The sequence below is a fragment of the Apodemus sylvaticus genome, chromosome 2 (assembly GCF_947179515.1).
Source record: "Apodemus sylvaticus chromosome 2, mApoSyl1.1, whole genome shotgun sequence".
Classification (NCBI taxonomy): domain Eukaryota; kingdom Metazoa; phylum Chordata; class Mammalia; order Rodentia; family Muridae; genus Apodemus; species Apodemus sylvaticus.
The window spans coordinates 155,725,801-155,743,633 of record NC_067473.1 but is presented as its reverse complement, the minus strand read 5'-3'; the positions used below and the strand labels follow the sequence as shown (position 1 = coordinate 155,743,633).

General features: G+C 37.6%; 1 protein-coding gene and 1 non-coding gene across 2 annotated transcripts in view; one reads left to right on the top strand and one right to left on the bottom strand.

Annotated features, from left to right (window-relative positions):
• Nucleotides 1-17,600, top strand: part of LOC127677635 (vomeronasal type-2 receptor 26-like) — a 31,521-nt gene extending 13,921 nt beyond the window's left edge. The window contains exons 3-6 of the mRNA XM_052172674.1: nt 585-1,394; nt 6,493-6,717; nt 8,274-8,397; nt 16,708-17,600. Coding sequence (XP_052028634.1) covers nt 585-1,394; nt 6,493-6,717; nt 8,274-8,397; nt 16,708-17,600 — 2,052 coding nt within the window. The remainder of the gene's footprint in view (nt 1-584; nt 1,395-6,492; nt 6,718-8,273; nt 8,398-16,707) is intronic.
• On the bottom strand, nt 11,189-11,320 carry LOC127679561 (small nucleolar RNA SNORA17). Its single transcript, XR_007976856.1, has one exon. It is a non-coding gene; the product is annotated as a small nucleolar RNA SNORA17 (small nucleolar RNA).
• Nucleotides 17,601-17,833: the final 233 nt, after the last annotated feature.

Below are 17,833 nucleotides of genomic sequence, written 5' to 3'. Positions count from 1 at the left end.
AGGATAGCAATATGATAGGTGTGATGACAGTTCTATTAAAGGAAAGACTTTGCAACAATTATTGAGGAAGATAGCCTTTTATTCTAAGCCAGCTCATTTTAGGGTAGTTAATTATGAATTGGACATTATAGAGAGACACATAGGAACTTCAAGGGAAATATATACTTCACGTGTGGATTTACAATGCTCCAAAGGTACATCTTTATTAGTTAACTAATTATGGGTGTGTGACTTCAAGTGAAAAGGCCATTAGTATTAAGGTTTCTCCACTTCCATTGATAGGAGGAAAATGTTTGATGTGGGAAGTGACAGATTTTCAAATGCTCTTGTTTGACTGGTATTACTTGAACTGAGAGAAGCAGATAGATACCCTGTGGCCCTGCTTGATACATTTTATAAAAGGCTAAGAAAAAGATACATTTCCTGTAAACATTGAGAAAAAAGTGGTGGGTCATAGGTTAAAAATAAAAGCATTTCTTAGCTAAGTTACCTCATTCTGTCACTTTTCCTGAAGTACATTAAGAGAAGAAGTAAACCAAGTCATTTTAGAAAAACATAATTGTCTTGTGTTTCTTTCTTTATAGATCAGCTATGCTCCTTTTGACCAGAGTCTTGGGACCAGAGTCCAGTTCCAGTCTCCTTACCAGTTTCCTGTGCACACCACAGCTCTGTATCAGGGAATTATTCAACTGTTGCTATACTTCATGTGGGTCTGGGTTGGCCTGGTGGTCCCAGATGATATTAGGGGAGAGCTCTTCCTTAGGGACATCACAGAAGAGTTGACCAACCACAGACTTTGTGTTGCATTTGCAGAAAAGGTGCCAGAATTTCCTGCTAAGGACACAGTAAACAGGGAACTTTTTAGGGGAAGATTCACATTGGCAAGTGTTATTGTTGCATTTGGTGACACATATTCTCTTCTCAGATTTGTCTATAACATCTTTTGCAATACTCCTTTTGGTAATGTCTGGATCACTACTTCTGATTGGGATATTACCACATTTCCCTTTCAACAAAATCTAGGTTATACATACTTTGGTGGAGGATTATCATTTTCTGTTCATATGGATGAAATTCTGGGATTCAAGGATTTTCTCAGAAGTGTTCAACCTAGAAAATACCCTCATGACATCTTTATCCAGGATGTGTGGTCAATCTTATTTGAATGTCCGTATTTTGATCAGGACTGGATCAGGGAACTGAGTCAATGTGAACAAAATGGCAGCCTGAGCACACGACCACTGCATGTTTGGGATATGAATACCTTATCCTCTAGCTACAAAGTCCATGCAGCTGTGTATGCCATTGCCCAGGCACTTCATGAGGAGTTGTCACTCAGAGTGGAAGGAAGCTCATTCAATAAAGGTGTACTCAGGGCACCTCTCCCATGGAAGGTAACAATAGTTGGTCTTGTATTTTCTTGAGCTGTTTAGACCTGGCTTGTGCTTTCTGCATTTTGATTTATGGTCTTTCCTAGCTGGTGTTAGAAAAGTATTTCTGTTGTTAGTATATTTCCTTCCTGTCTCCTTCCTCAAAGTACTCATGTTTATTTCAGTAGCATAAACACATAGTGTTAGAGAAAAAAATAGAGAAAAACACATTATAGTGTTTAAAGTTGGGATAATATTACTATCAGAAAATAATGTGTGCATGACTCTGAAAAGTGTTTTTTTCTACCTTAAGCACATTCAAACAATAATATTCAGGCCCTTTCATTGCACATATCTTTTTATTATTGCTTTTTGTGAAGGTTTTGTGAAGAAGTTATAATACACAAATCAAGAGACTTTTACAAGTATAAATGTCGCATATTTTAAGGGATTTTAGGCACATTTGATGCCAATAGCTTGTTTTGTTTTGATAAACAGATCCTAGAAAGAACTCATTGCTTCTATAATGCTAGACATTATTATCTATGACTGTTCTCCAGCATGCTGGAGACTGAAACAGAGGATGATGAGTTTGAAGCCAGTCGGGGCTGTATAGACAGACCTAGTCTTAAAAATGAAATCCAGAACCAAACTGACACAAAAACAGGTTCTCTAAAATTAAGCTGGATTGAATGGGGTGGCACTATCAAGTCCTATCAACTTTTCATATGTTTACTCATCTGTACCTGCTTACCTTTTCAAAACTATTGCATTTCCAGCAAAGTACAAAATTCATCTCCTCTACATTGCCATCAACACTTTATTTTTTGAGATTATTTAAACTTGCTTATTATTGTTTGGTTCTTTCAAACACTTAAGTAATGATCTTAAATAATGAATGTATTTTCTACTCCTACCCCATTGCATTCCCTGCCACTCCCTCCCCTGTTGGAGCCTTTAACCCAAACAGCCCTCTCTCACTCTCATGACCTCCTCTTTTTGTAGGTGGGATCCTCTGAATTTAGAGTTTCTCACCCAAGAGTGGGTGGTTATTACTAGATTAAGGGCTCTTTATCTATTTAGAGCACATAAATCTTTTGTGTCTTCTGAATTTTGACATCAGGCATCCTAACACATAGAAAGTGGTACAACTCATGGTGAGTTTTGCCTTTGCCTTTCTCTGAGATCAGTGCTGCTAAACCTCTTTTCACACACTTTAGTACCACATGTATCCCTTTCTTGAAAAAAAATCTAGTGGACACTTTTTCCTATCTTACCTTTTTGTCTAAACAATTTCATTACCTATAAACCTGGGATATTAATTCTTCATTAGGAGTCTTGTTTACAAATATCTTCTTCCATTCCATGAATTGTCCTCTTACAATGTTGTTTGTTTTCTTTGATGTGCAGAAGCTTTCTTGGTAGGATAATTTATTTTAGCTTCCATTGACTGCTTTTGATGTCTTATTTGAAAATATCATCATCAAGGCAAATGACATTGAAAGATTTCCTTCTCTGTTTTACTCTAGGAGTTTTTTATTGTGAGGTTTTTTATCTGTTTTTACTTTATTTGGTGTATGAAACAGACAAAAGATACAACTTCAGTGATGTATATGTTGATGCCCTGTTTCCACAACAGCATTTGTGGAAGAAACTACATCTTACCCTTTGCGTGCTCTTGGTGTCTAGAGTTAGTTTATGGATTTCTGTTCAGCTCCTCTGCGATGCGTGCATGTTATATGCCAGGCTTGTATGACTGCAATTTTATAAAACTAGAATGGCAAAAGCAATGCTTTAATTTTGTTTTTCTTGATCAAATTTGCAAAAGGTGTGTGACTTCTTTGTGCCTCTTCTCTCCTGTGGGGATTTTAGGTATTGTTAATCTATGAAACAGACATCATTTAAATTTTGAAAGATATTGCCCTAATCTGTGAAATATTTTGAGTAATGAGGTTTTTTTTTTTTAAAGCAATATTAACTCTTCTAATACTTGAGCTGTTATCATGCCTCTTCAATTTCTTTCATCAATGTCTTACATGTTTCACCATAGGGATATTTTACCTACTTGGTTACGTTTGTCTCTAGAATGCTTGAGGTAACCCAGTGGGAGAAAAAGGGTTTCACAAGGATTCGAAAGAGTCAGTGACACACCCTCTCCTATTTTTAGGAGTTCCACAAATATCCCAGCTAAACAACCACAACATGAATGCAGAGGGACCTAGTGCAAACCTGTGCAGGCTTTTCAATTCAGTCTCTTTGAGCCACTATGAGCCCAGCTTTGTTGATGCTGTGTTCTCCTGGTGTTCTCAACTGCTCTGGATCCTACAATCTTTCCTCTCTCTCTCCCATAGGTTCCCCAAGCACTGCCTAATATTTGACTATGTGTCTGCGCATCTGCTTCCATTAGCTCCTAGATAAAGTCTCTCTGATGAAAACTGGGCTAGGCACTGCTCTATGATTTTAGCAGAATATGCTTAGGAATCTCTTCTTTGAATTGTAGCTGTTGTGGTGGTCTATTGTACTTGGTTCTACCTTAAGTCTCTGAGCCACCCAGCTTAAGGTTCCTGGCCATCCAGGTAGTGTCTGACATGAGTTACTTCTCATGGCTTGATTAAAAAGTTAGATTCGTCATTGCTTGGTCACTGCAACAAATTTAGAGCCCCAGTACATCTTGCTGTCAGAACAGGTTGTAGATCCAATGTTTTATGGCTGGATGGGCATTTAAGCTACACTAATGGGGCCTTACCTGCTTGCAGAAGATAGCCAGTTCATATTCCTTATCCTCCATTTTTACGAGTCCTCACTAAAGTCACCCTCATAGATAACAGGTAGTTTCAACTCCACTAGGTTTCGACATTGCCCCTAAATGCCCCACTATTTGGTGTGTCTCTCTCTGTCCATACCCTTTCCTCCTCCCACCCTCAAAATTTTCCTTCTTGTTTCTATCTCCACCCACCCTCTAGTCTACCCACAAAATCTGTTCTATTTTCCCTTCCTAGGGATCTCCACTCCCGCAGAGGCTTCCTTGTTACTTAGCGTCTCTGGGTCTATAGAATGTAATACTGTTTCATTTACTTTATAGCCAATAACCACATTTAAGGAAGTACATGCCATGTTTGTCTTACTGGGTCTAGGATGCCTCCCTCTGTATATATTCTAAATCCAGCCATTTGTCTGCAAATTTTACAATGTCATATTTCTAACAGCTGAGTAATATTCCATTGTGTAAATGTACCACACTGTTTATCCATTCTTTAGTTGAGAAAGATCTAGGATTTTGCAGTCTCTGGCTATTATAAGTAAAGCCACTGTGAAATAATTGATCAAGTGTCCTTGTGGTAGGATGGAATGTCCTTTGGGTATGCGTCCAAGAGTGTTATATAGGTGTATCTTGAGGTAGATCGATACCCAATTTTCTGAGGACCCACATATCATAATGATTTCTATAGTGGCTGTACAAGTTTGATCTCCCTCCACTGATGCAGAAGTGTCTCCCTTGCTCCACCTCCTTGCCATCATGAGCTGTCACTTGTGTCTTTGATCTCACCTGTTCTGACATGTGTAAGATGGAATCTCAAATTAGTTTTGATTTGCATTTCCCTAATGGATAAGGATGTTGAATATTATTTTCAAGTGTTTCGCAGCCCTTTGACATTCATCTATTGAGAAGTCTTGGTCTAGCTATGCACCTCTTTTTTTTTTCTTTTTCTTTTTTTAGTTTATATTTTTTGGTTTTTTCCTGCATAGTGTTTTCAATTCTTTATATATTTTGGATATTTCATTCTCTGTCAGATATAGGATTGGTATAAATAATTTCCCATTATGTAAAGTGCCATTTTGACCCTCTGAAGTTGCCCATTGCCTTGCAGGAGCTTTCTGGTTTCATGAGGTCTTATTTATTAATTGTTGTTCTTAGTACATACACTATCAGTGCTCTGTTTAGGAAATTGTCTTCTATGCAAATGTGTGCAAGGCTGTTCACTGTTCTTCCATCAAGCTGATTGTGTCTGATTTAATATGATGGTTAATTGTACAGGGTGATAAATATGGATCTAGTCACATTCTTCAACATAAAGCATTCAATTAGAACAGCACCATTTTGACGATTCTTTCTTCCTTCCTTCCTTCCTTCCTTCCTTCCTTCCTTCCTTCCTTCCTTCCTTTCTTCTTTCCTTCCTTCCTTTCTTCTCTGTCTGTCTCTCTGTATCTCTCTGTCTCTGTCTCTCTCTGTCTCTTTCTGTCTTCTTCCTTCCTTCCTTCCTCCTTCCTTCCTTCCTTTCTTCCTTTCTTTTCTGATTGTGTATCTCTGGCTTCCTTATCAAAAAATGAGATGTCCATTGGTGTGTAGATTTATATCTGGGTCTTCAATTACAGTGCTCAAAATGTGTGCTTTTGAAAATACTTTGTGGTTTTATTACTATAGCACTGTGCTTCAATTTCAAATTAGGGATGGTGATACCTCTGAGTGTTATTTTACTGTTTATTATGTTAATTCTACTGATCGATGAGTATGGGAGATCTTTCCATATTCAGAAAGCTTCTTCTGATTTTTTTAATCAAAAACCTTTTGCTTAATTCATTTGGCTACCAAAAAATATTTTATATTTTTTGTGGCTATTGTGAAGAGTGTTGTTATACTGATTTTTCCTTAATCTGTTTGTCATTTGTATGTAGGAAGGCTTTTAATTCTTTTAAGTTAATCTTGTGTCCAGCCACATCACTGAAAGTGTTTTATCAGTCATAGGAGTTCCCTGGCAATGGTTGCTCATGTGTACTATCATATCTTCTGCAAAAACTAATATCTTGAATTTTTATTTTAATTTGCATCCCTTGATCTCCTTCAGCTATCGTACTGCTATAATACACATTTGGTGTATAAGATCTCTTACATCCACTATTTGTTGTATTTTTGTTTGAATGTGTAAGTGTGTATATATGTGTGTGTGTCATATAGGCCTACTGCTGGCATGGATTAGCCATATGATAAATGTTTGCTATATAGAACAATGATGAAAGTCACATACAGTTAGAGTAAGAGAAAGAGAGGGCAGTTAAATATCCAGATTTATTTGCAAATCATTGACTTAAAGTTCAAGTTCTGAATGTTGTATTTTGCTTTTAGCTCCATCTATTCTTACAAAGGGGCCAATTTTGGGAAAGCATCAATGAGGAGAATGTTGTAAACAAGGAAATTTCAACGACCAAGCTTGACATCCTTAATTACCAGTCTCTGCAGAGTGGTACCAAAGCTCAAGTGAAAGTTGGCGAGTTTGTCTTTGAATCTAATAGTGTTCAGCATTTTACCCTAAATGATGAACTCATAAGTTGGGGCGAGCACCACAATCAGGTGAGTGTCTTTGAGGTTTAGGTTCGCACCAAGTGCTGTTATAAGAATAGAATTTCTCAGAGAACAGGGTTTCCAGAAATCATCACCTTTTGGCCTAAGAAGAGCAAACAGAGTTATTTGCCAATTTTTATAAGCTTCTGGGCCCCAGAAGAGTAAGAGAGAGGTAATGGTCAGAGGTCATTAGCCTTTGGCTTTCATCCATCACTGTGTCCCACCTGAGTACTTGACTGTTGATATGGGACAACAGCAAATTGTCTCTTTTCCTGTCTATTCTTATGAGAGTTGGGTGTATCCTATCTCTGATTCACTCTATCAAATCTTTCTCTGATTCATCACTTTGTCTGCCCTTCAATTAAAAGTTACTTTCAAACATGGGTGCTTCCTTCTACATATTAACTTTACCTTCATTCTTTATGATTAAAGATATATTCTAAGGGCTGAGCCATACAACTAGAAAAAGGTTTTTTTTTCCCCAGTAAATAACAATATCAGGGTGCATAGTGTGATTAAATATCCTGGACAGATATTTATTAATTTGAATTTTAAAACTATATTCACATTAATCCCCTTACTATTGGAACTGTTCACCTGAACATCTCAGAGGTTTGCTAAAAATAGGGGAAACATAGTAATGATGACCATTTTGGCCTTCAGGAGATCTGATAAGTTTTCTCCCATGGAAGACACTGGGTATATCAACCACCCCAAGGCAGCTCTCATGTTCAGGGGTAGATTGACAGCATAATAAGCTAATCCACAATATTTATATATAAACACTTATTTGGTTACAGTCTGGTAGATTTTGCTTTGCTTTGTTTTTCTTTCTGTGCTATTGTATTTTATTTTCTAGGTTTGGGGTAATTGTTGTTTTATTGGGATTTTGTTTTGTTCATTGAGAAAGAACATAAATTTGGATGGGTAGGGAGGAGAGGAGCTGAGCAATCTTCGAGGAGTAGAAGGACATGATCAAACTATATTCAAAGTTTAAAATCATTTTAAATATAATAAAACCTTATGTTAAACTATAATAAAAAGTAACAGCAAAATAAATGAATAAAACATGAGTTCAAAGGTAAGAGAGGGAAAAAGAGAAAGAAAGATAGAAACAAAGAAAGGAAGAAAGAAAGAAAGAAAGAAAGAAAGAAAGAAAGAAAGAGAGAGAGAGAGAGAGAGAGAGAGAGAGAGAAAGAAAGAAAGAAAGAAAGAAAGAAAGAAAGAAAGAAAGAAAGAAAGAAAGAAAGAAAGAAAGAAAGAAAGAAGGAAGGAAGGAAAGAAGGAAAGAAAAAGAAAGAAAGGAAGGAAGGAAGGAAGGATGGAAGGAAGGGAGGGAGAAGGGAAAAGGGGGGGAAAGGAAAGGAAAGGAAAGGAAAGGAAAGGAAAGGAAAGGAAAGGAAAGGAAAGGAAAGGAAAGAAGCCTGTTGGTTTCACAGTCTCCTAAAACATGGTAGTTCTTGGTTGTTACAGTACACAGAAGGCCTGCTAAAATCTACCATCTGGGTGCTAATAATAAATGGCATGTATTGACTGCCTTCCCTCTTCTCATGCTTTCTGCACAGACTCCTTTTGCTCTTTGCAGTCAAAGTTGTACAATTGGATTTAGGAAAACACTTGTTGAAGGGAAACCATTCTGTTGTTTTGATTGTGTTCCATGTCCAGATGGAGAGATTGCAAATGAAACAGGTATTTATAAAATTAATATGAATGTGGAAATTTTGAAAGTGATTCGTAATATGGAAAAATATAGAAATAGTTCTGAATGTAAAATTTTCTAGAAACAGTTCTGAATGTTATAATTTATAGACATGATTCTGAATGCAGGAATGATTCACAACAGGGCAAGGGTGAGTAACACAAAGCCTGAAGACACATTTGCAGTTATATTGCTCACTCCTAGTACTTTAAAACAAGTTCTTACTGGATAGAGGTGACATATAGTTTTAATCCCAGTACTCAGTAGGTCGATCTCTGAGTTCAAGGCCAGCCTCATCTATAGAATGAGTCCCAGGAGAGCCAGGGCTGTGCAGAGAATCCTTGTCTTCCAAAACAAGCAAGAAAACAAACTAAAACCTGGATTTCGACCCAGTCATTTTTGTTACTGTTGCTTGTTTGTTTTGTTTGCTATGAAGGCTTAGCCTTCTGTGTGACTAACACCACAAGAGTGTGCACCTGCATCTGGCCCTGCTTTATCTTCTGCACATTTGCATTGAGTTTAGATTCTTTTTTTTCTTTTTCTTTTTCTTTTTTTTTCCCTTGTACCCTGCTTTTCAGTAATGGTTCTATTACAGCTATAGCAGAGTTCATGAGTAAAGGTAGCACTCTATATATACTGTAAACAGTGCTCCCTGTACATCCTAAACTATATGTTGCATTATAAAGCATGATCTTATTTCTTTCTTATGATAAATATTAATAATAACCACAATTTTACTCACAAGGAAATTAAGCTTTAGAGAAACTATATAAATTGCTAATTGATCATATAACCTAGAGGCAGCTGAGACAATATACAGACTTTTCAAATTAGAGGAACTGCTAAAAACATTGTATCAGAGTGATATTGATGGTATGGTAGATACTCTGTTCCTTTCTTGGGACCCTGGGACCTCCTTGAGACATTTCCTATGGTGAACAGTAGAAGCTCCATAAAAAATTGTTTATTAACTAGTTAAGTGTTTGCCATCCCATTATGTATTTCCTGGTATGGTAAGCTAGCATGAGGCCACTGTACAACCAAGCACTGAGAGATCCCAGATTATGACTGATGTGTGGGGCTATGAGTGATGTGTGGGGCTGTAAGTGATGTGCAGGTCTGTGAGTGATGTGGGGGACTGTGAGTGATGTATGCCTATGCTCTACCCACCTCACTCTTACTGTCCAGCTGTCACTTCTTTTTCAAAATGATTCCAATTGCAAAGCCTCTCCAGAGCAGAACAGTAATGCTTTTTCTGCCCTGACTTCACATCTGACATCTATTTAGAATCAGATACTTTTCCATGTCCATTTTCTCTCCTGAATGAAATTTTTATCTATCAAACACTGGTTAAAATAATTTCCTTTTCTTGTTATTGGTGGCAAAGCAGTGATAGGCCAGACTAAGTACCTCTTGAGTGCTGGGCTTACAGAGGAACACCACCAAGACCTTGATCTTTATTCGGTTTTATTTTTATTGTTTCTTTGTGAATTTCATATCATACACCTGAATTCCAGTCATCTTCCCCTTCCCTTGAATCCACATCACTCACAGCCCTGCACACTACTCACAGCCCCACATATCACAGCCCTACAACCTTGCAACCTCTCCCTGCCACAAAAGAGAAAAAAATCTCATCATGGAAGCTGTAATGTATCACAGTGAGTCCTATGTTGTACCCTTATGCCCACACTTCTTTGATTCCAATGTTCTTTGCCTTCAAATGTTCATTGCAATGATTTATTGGTCTTCTGTGAGCTGCTTGCTTCTACTACTCTGGTTATTAAAACATCACTGGGACTCCTCATGGATATCCTGTTGACCTATATCATATCATAAAGAACCTGTAGTTTTACACATGTAGGACTCTTCCCTTCATGCACTCCAGCAGTTCATAATGGAGTAGATGTTGAAGTGGGCCATTCACAGGCCAGGATCTGGGCCTAAGAGCTTTCATAGCTGGTCAACCCATTGCCTTTCCAGTGTTTATGCTCTCAGGTCCAGCTCACAAATGGACCAGCTCTACCCTACTGCCCAGGTGAGGTTCAGAGATTGCCCTCCCAAGTTCTGCAGCTGGTGACAGACATGGCTAGTTCTCCCACTCTCACAATCCCAGGGTCAGTTCTTCTGCCTGCTATAGATGGCAATGAACAGGGAGAGAAGGAGGAAATTTCTCTTTGGTCAGCACCCCTGGCCAGCAGACACGAGGCAGGGCTGGTTCTACTGTATTTATTTCCTTGGGGCCGGCTCACCTACAACCCCCACATCTAGGGTCAGTTCTATTGTGCTGACCAGGTAAGGTTCAGGGACTGTTCTCCTGAGTGCTGCAGCAAGTAAAGAATATGGACAGGTCTCATGCTCAGATGACCTTGGGACCAACTCTACTACCTGCTATATGTCACAAGAGGCAATGAGGAAGGCATCTCTCCCTCGCCCATGTCGTCATATGGCAGTCAAGTGCCTGGCCAGTTCACCCATGCTCATGCCCACAGAGCTGGCTTACCTGTACACCCAGCCACAAGTGTCAGCTCAATTGTACTCACCAGAAGCGTTACAAAGCTCATTCTCCTGAGGATTGCAGTTGGCGAAGAGATATCATGCTCACTCCTCATCTGGCTTGTGTGGCACCTTCTGAAGATTGTCTGTCTTGAGTTCGCTCCAGCCTAGGCCTTCAGGCCTAGAAAGAATTCGTTTAGTCTCTGGCTTGCTCCTCATACTGGGAGTTGTTGAGGTTTATGCGGCACTAGACTGGTGGTTATCTCAGATTCTCTTTTCCTAGGGAGTATAAGGCTACTAATCAATTAGATGTTCACAGGTCAGAACACTGAGGGTAGACATATCCTCTCTCCTCTCTGCCACCTACTGGTATACATGAGACAGAGCAGTCACACCTGCAACCCTTCTGAGAGTATCCTTATCAACCTTCAGATACAGCTTCTTTTACTTTTAGAAAAGAAATACACTGACTTTAAAAGATAAAAATGAAAGAAAATATATCTACACTAATATTCCCTAGGGATAACATCTCTTTAAAATACCTTTAGTTTTACCTAATATGCTATGCAATCTTTGCCCTTTTACTCCATAGTAGTACTGTCTAAGCCATCAACAAAAGGCTTAATGTTTACAAATATATATGACAGAATCTCCTTTTTTCAAGTCTAACATCTACCAAGTATAACATTGTCTTTATATTTCAATACTTATATATTTCAATACTTATATATTTCAGGGTTACCTCACTTAGTATGATGTTCTCTAGCTCCATTCATTTGCCTAAGAATTTCATGAATTCATTGTTTCTAATGGCTGGAAATCAGTCTGGCGGTTCCTCCGAAAACTGGGCACCTCACTTCCAGAAGATCCTGCCATACCACTCCTGGGCATATACCCAGAGGTTTCCCCACTATGTAATAAGGATACATGCTCTACTATGTTCATAGCAGCCCTATTTATAATTGCCAGATGCTGGAAAGAACCCAGGTATCCCAAAACAGAAGAGTGGATGCAAAAAATGTGGTATATCTACACAATGGACTACTATTCAGCCATTAGAAACAATGAATTCATGAAATTCTTAGACAAATGGATGGAGCTAAAGAACATCATACTAAGTGAGGTAACCCAGACTCAAAAGGTGAATCATGGTATGCACTCACTAATAAGTGGATATTAACCTACAAACCTAGAATACCCAAAACATAATCTACACATCAAATGAGGTACAAGAAGAAAGGAAGAGTGGCCCCTGGTTCTGGAAAGACTCAGTGAAGCAGTATTCGGCAAAACCAGAACGGGGAAGTGGGAAGGGGTGGGTGGGAGGACAGGGGGATTGAAGGGGGCTTATGCGACTTTCTGGGAGTGGGAGGGCTAGGAAAGGGGAAATCATTTGAAATGTAAATAAAAAATATATCGAATAAAAAAAATACTCAGAGAGCTTCATCTCAAAACTGACTTTAAAGGCTCAAAACTCAACAGGAATTGAAAGTCAGGTTAAAAACTGATTCTGTTAATAATAAGTTAAGTCTTTATTTAGTCTTTTGTTTTATGTTTGCAAGGTAGTGTTTAAACAGATAAAGATTGTTTATCTCAGATATGCTATATAGATCCTGGTCCTCCAACCAATCAGAGACCTGCTAAATATGGCATTTAATATGTTTAAACTTACTCTAAGAGACTGAGACTCCCAATACCTACTACCCCCTACCCTCAAAGTCTCCAAAAAGGAAAGGACACAATGAGAAAGGACACTACTGGAATTAGGGTATGCTAACCACTAGGTATAACTGCCTCAATGTTTCCTCTACTATGGGGACATAGTTTAAACAGTAAACAAGCAAAGGACATCTGGAATGTTGATTGACAAGGTCATTTCTCCCAAGTTTCTCCTCCTCATTAGGGAAACTCAGATTTGCCAGTCCTTGCAATTGAATATTGATCCTATTTAGAGACCTTTGTCCTCATGAAAGCCATCAACATCACTGGAGGCTAATGGGATGTCCATCTGAGTAATGTATAAATCTGTCATTTTTAATCAATATATGTAATCAGTTAGTTATAATCTAACCTTCAATTTCTCTGACTGTATTGATGGCTTCTGATAGATTAACGTCTGGACAACAGGCAACTTGCTCCTTACATCAAGATAATCCACTACTGTGGTAATTTATTGGTCAATCAGCTAATGAGTTCAAGCCACTATGTCTTAAAAAGGGCAGGCAGGTTTATTTCTCTAAAAGGTTCCAAATTAAAATATAAACATGTTTGAGAAGAGGCTTTTAAATGTTCCTTTATTTAAACTTAGTTTGAAATAACTGTTCTCACTAAAATCTTCCCATGTCTTTGATGAATGTACAAATAAAAAAAAAGTTTAAAGTCTATACAAATTTGAAATGTTCATATAGATAGATTCATAGATAGGTAGACAGAGATAGATAGATAGATAGATAGATAGATAGATAGATAGATAGATAGATAGATAGATGATAGATAGATAGATAGATAGATGATAGATAGATAGATATGTCTGTCTCTCTGTTTGTCTGTGTGTGTGTGAGAGAGAGAGAGAGAGTGTGTGTGTGTGTGTGTGTAATTCTGAGGAAATAAAGGGTTAAGTAAATTATGAGGGTCTGAAAATTATTTAAGGTAAATAAGTGCAAGGTAGGTAGATACAAAAATGATTTAAAATATCTAAAAAATAAAAAGTTTCAGATTTCAATCCCTTGTCTATGCTATTACTATATTAAGACTTGTAATGTTCAAATTTTTAATGTTCATCACTAAAATTGTGAGAAGTAGATGGAACATTGTCATCTCAAAATTCAATCACAAGCACAAGGTTTTAAATTCCTTTTACTTGTTACCTAAATATAAAGATTTTCTCATTGTGTTAAAAAATATCTCTGTTCATTCTATTTAGCCCTCTGGACAAAACAAACAAACAAACAAACAAACTACCCAGATGTACGTAGTCTTTATAAAAGTGTAGTTTTACAAGGTTTCAAAAACATAAGTCTACTCCTGTTGTGTTACAGACACCTGTTAACCTTCTGATCTAAAATACATACTTCAGTGCAGTGGTAAATACTGAGGCATATTCTCTTGTAACTAAAAATCACACAATGTTCAGGAAATCAAGAAGTCATAAAATTTGGATCTACTTACCACAGACCACATGGACCTCATATGAGTGCTCCTGCCTGTTCTTGAAAATGAAAAATTCCCCTTAGTGTTGTAGTTTTCTTACCTTCCCCCAATTTCTTAGATTTTAACTTCTGTCCCTAGTTAATATTTGTCTCCTTGTTGTCATTCAGGGACAACTTGAAGACTTCAAACTTCTGAATGCTAACTTATTAAAATCTGATATGATGTTTGCCTGTTTTCAGATGGATCACCAAGCAGATGCTTCCAGTAAATGCTCTATTTCCCAGACTTTGACTATTATTTCAGCCTACTTGGGCACCCAAAAAAATAATATCCTAATGACAGCAAAACTCAATTATTAAAAAAATATAACATCCATTATCCCACTTTACAGGCTGAGAAGCTAACACAAAAAGACCCATATTTCCAAGCAAAACTCATGATTCATAAGTCCCAGTTAACCCCTCGGCTAATGACTCAGAGCTTGGGTTAAAAAAAATATATATGACAAACCAATTGTTTGATTGAGTTACAAATCAGAGAGGGACTGAGAAAGCAGAGTTAACCAGAGCCATGACAGGCTGGCAGCTTGGGAGACTAGCCCCAAGTTTCTGTTTCTCGGAACTGGAAAAGTTTTAAACAAGTCAATTCCAGGAAACACCAATAAGGCAGCCTCACAGACAGCCAATAAGAAGGTGTCCCACCAACTAGCCAACCTCACAGGCAACCAATCAGGAGCTGTAGAAGATACCCCACCACCTAGCTTGAGTCAAGTATTATTAATCAGAAAAAGTACTCCAAATCCCCCAGAGCCTTAATCAATCACAAAGGTACCTATTGCTTTGGAGATAGAACCAATCAACTGAGGGAAAGAATGAAGTTACTCATTCCTACCTTATCAGGCTTTAAATTGACCCTGGAGAGTTCAAACATCTGTCTTCCATCCTGAAGCATGGTAGAACCCTACGTGCAGGTTCTCTGAAAAATAAATGCTCTTTGCTGCTGCATGTACTATTTGGGTCTGGGATATCATTCTTCACAAATCACAGACCCTTACAGTAGTAGTTCAACCAGTCATATTTGCTGGATACAATTTTTCTTCAAACTACTAGTATCTAGCTGCTTATTTCAAAGAATATATTCTTCAAAATCAAAAGTGGAGAATCAGCAGAACTGATCACCAAGCACACTGACTTTGGATAATGACCATGTAAAAACCATTATCCCTGAAAACAACCTTTGTGTACCACTGCAAAGAACTGATTTGAACATCTTTTAGGTAGAGAAATTAATAGTAGAGAATGATCAATATTTTACTGGTATTTTTAGAATTTTTTTTCTGACATGTAAACTCATAGTTGAATATGTCTTTGTTTTCATTCATTCATTTGCTTCTTCCTTCATTTCTCTTTTCTGTTCTTTTGGGGAAAGGCCTTACTCCAAAATTCTGTCTGGCCTGGAATGGGGTATGTGGACCAAGCTGGCCGTTAATCCTCCTGGTTTTATCTCCCGAATACTAGAATTAGATGTGTGCAGTGTTGTGCCTTTCTGTAATTATTTTCCTAATTAAAGATGTGTCACATGCAAGTGTCTTTTACAGTGAATGAAGTGTATAAAAAAAGATACCATGGGAAGAAAATTACTAATTTTTTTCTGTAAAAGTACAGAAAATTCAAGTAGCATAAATACATGTAATAATAATACATTGAAAATTAAGTGCAAAATTATTTTTTCTTTAATTAACTTCTTATCAGAATACAATTAAAAATTTTAAGGGATTCACAAAAGCAAGCATTTTATATAAGAAAATACAATTCCCCTCTAAAATGTATTGACATCCACATTACTTCTGAAACAATCATGCATCATTTGGTGAAATCAAAATGAAAAACCCAAGAGCTCCTAAGGATAAGAGCACCAAGGATCATTGTGGACTACAAGACAGAAAGGTTGTAAGAGCCAAAGAGGGAACATCTGTGGTGAAGCAGAAGTTGTCAGACATGACAGGGTTCTTGGGCACATAAACTCACAGAGGCATGTACCACATCAAGCCTGATAAAGGCAGAGAAAATCCTAGGATGGATGAAGGATGAGCTCATAATGTCCTAGCACTAGTAAAGATCTTTTAGCAACAATGTATTAAAAAATGAGGAAGAAAAGTTTAAAGGAAAAAATTTTGGAGGGAGAGAGAAAGAATTACAGGGGGAAGAAATTGGTGGTGGGTGTGATCAAAACATGATTCACATATATAAAATTCTCACTTAATAAAAAAATTTTAATGAACAAAATGAACAAAAGAAAAAAGGTTAATAGCTTGTAGCTGCATTTTTCTCTTCCTTTCATGTATAATCAAATGTAATTTTCATATCGTCTATTTTCCTGTCAACATTATTTCTAGATTTCTGATTCTCTCATATTGCTCAAGTCTTCTCACTTTCTGAATATTTTATGGATTCAAGTGTATATGTAATTTTACTTCTCATGAAAGAAAAATTAACTTATTTATCTATTGTTCTTCAATATGTCCCTGGTTCACTTAATGTAATAAGGGACAATTCCATCCAAATTCAACAATGGTTGCATTGAAAACATATGTACCATCCATACATCTTGGGAGTGACCAGAGAAATGTAATAAATTATCTGCCTCCCTTTCAGATATGGATCAATGCATCAAGTGTCCTGAAGATCAGTATCCAAATAAGCAGAGGAATCAGTGTCTCCCTAAAATTAAAACATTTTTGTCCTATGAAGATACTCTGGGAGCTGTTTTGGCATCACTGGCTATTAGTTTGTCTACCTTTTCAGCTATAATTTTGGGATTATTTATCTGCTATCGGGACACACCCATTGTCAGAGCAAATAACAGAAATCTCAGTTATCTCCTCCTCATTTCTCTAATGCTCTGTTTCTTTTGCTCATTAATATTCATTGGCCAACCGAGTAGAGTCACTTGTGTCTTGAGACAAATGATTTTTGGTATTGTATTTTCTGTTGCTGTTTCTGCTGTCTTGGCAAAGACCTTCATTGTGGTTGTGGCCTTCAAATCCCTCAAACCAGGAAGCACCTTACAAATGTGGATGGTGACCCGACTCTCAAATGCTATAGTCTGCTGTGGTTCCATCATTCAAGTGTGCATCTGTGCAGTCTGGCTGGGAACAAATCCACCTTTCCCTGATGTTGACAAGCAGTCAGAGTTTGGTCAAATCACCTTCTGTTGTAATGAGGGGTCCACCCTTGCTTTCTATTGTGTTCTGGGGTACTTGGGCTTTCTGTCCAGTCTCAGCTTGCTTATTGCTTTTCTGGCAAGAAGACTACCAGACAGCTTCAATGAGGCAAAAACAATCACATTCAGCATGCTTGTTTTCTGCACTGTGTGGATTTCTTTTGTACCCACTTACCTGAGCTCCAAAGGTAAAACCATGGTGGCTGTGGAAATTCTTTCAATTTTAGCTTCTAGTGCTGGCTTACTGGGCTGTATATTTCTTCCCAAATGCTATGCGATCCTACTGAGATCAGGTAGCCTTTCAAGACAAAAGTTCTCTATATGACTTCCTCTTTAAGGCAAAGAATTTTTTTGTGATTTGTGTGAAATAAATCATGTAGAAATAAATATTTGAAAAAGTAGGGTGAAATCAATGCACGTCACTAAACATTGGCAACTGTTCAATCAAGTTTCCCTCCTATCATTGGAGACAATCATTCACAGGGAACAAAATCACCACAGGTTAGATCACCACAAAATCACCACAACTAGAGGTAGCTTTGAGTTCTGCTACACAAA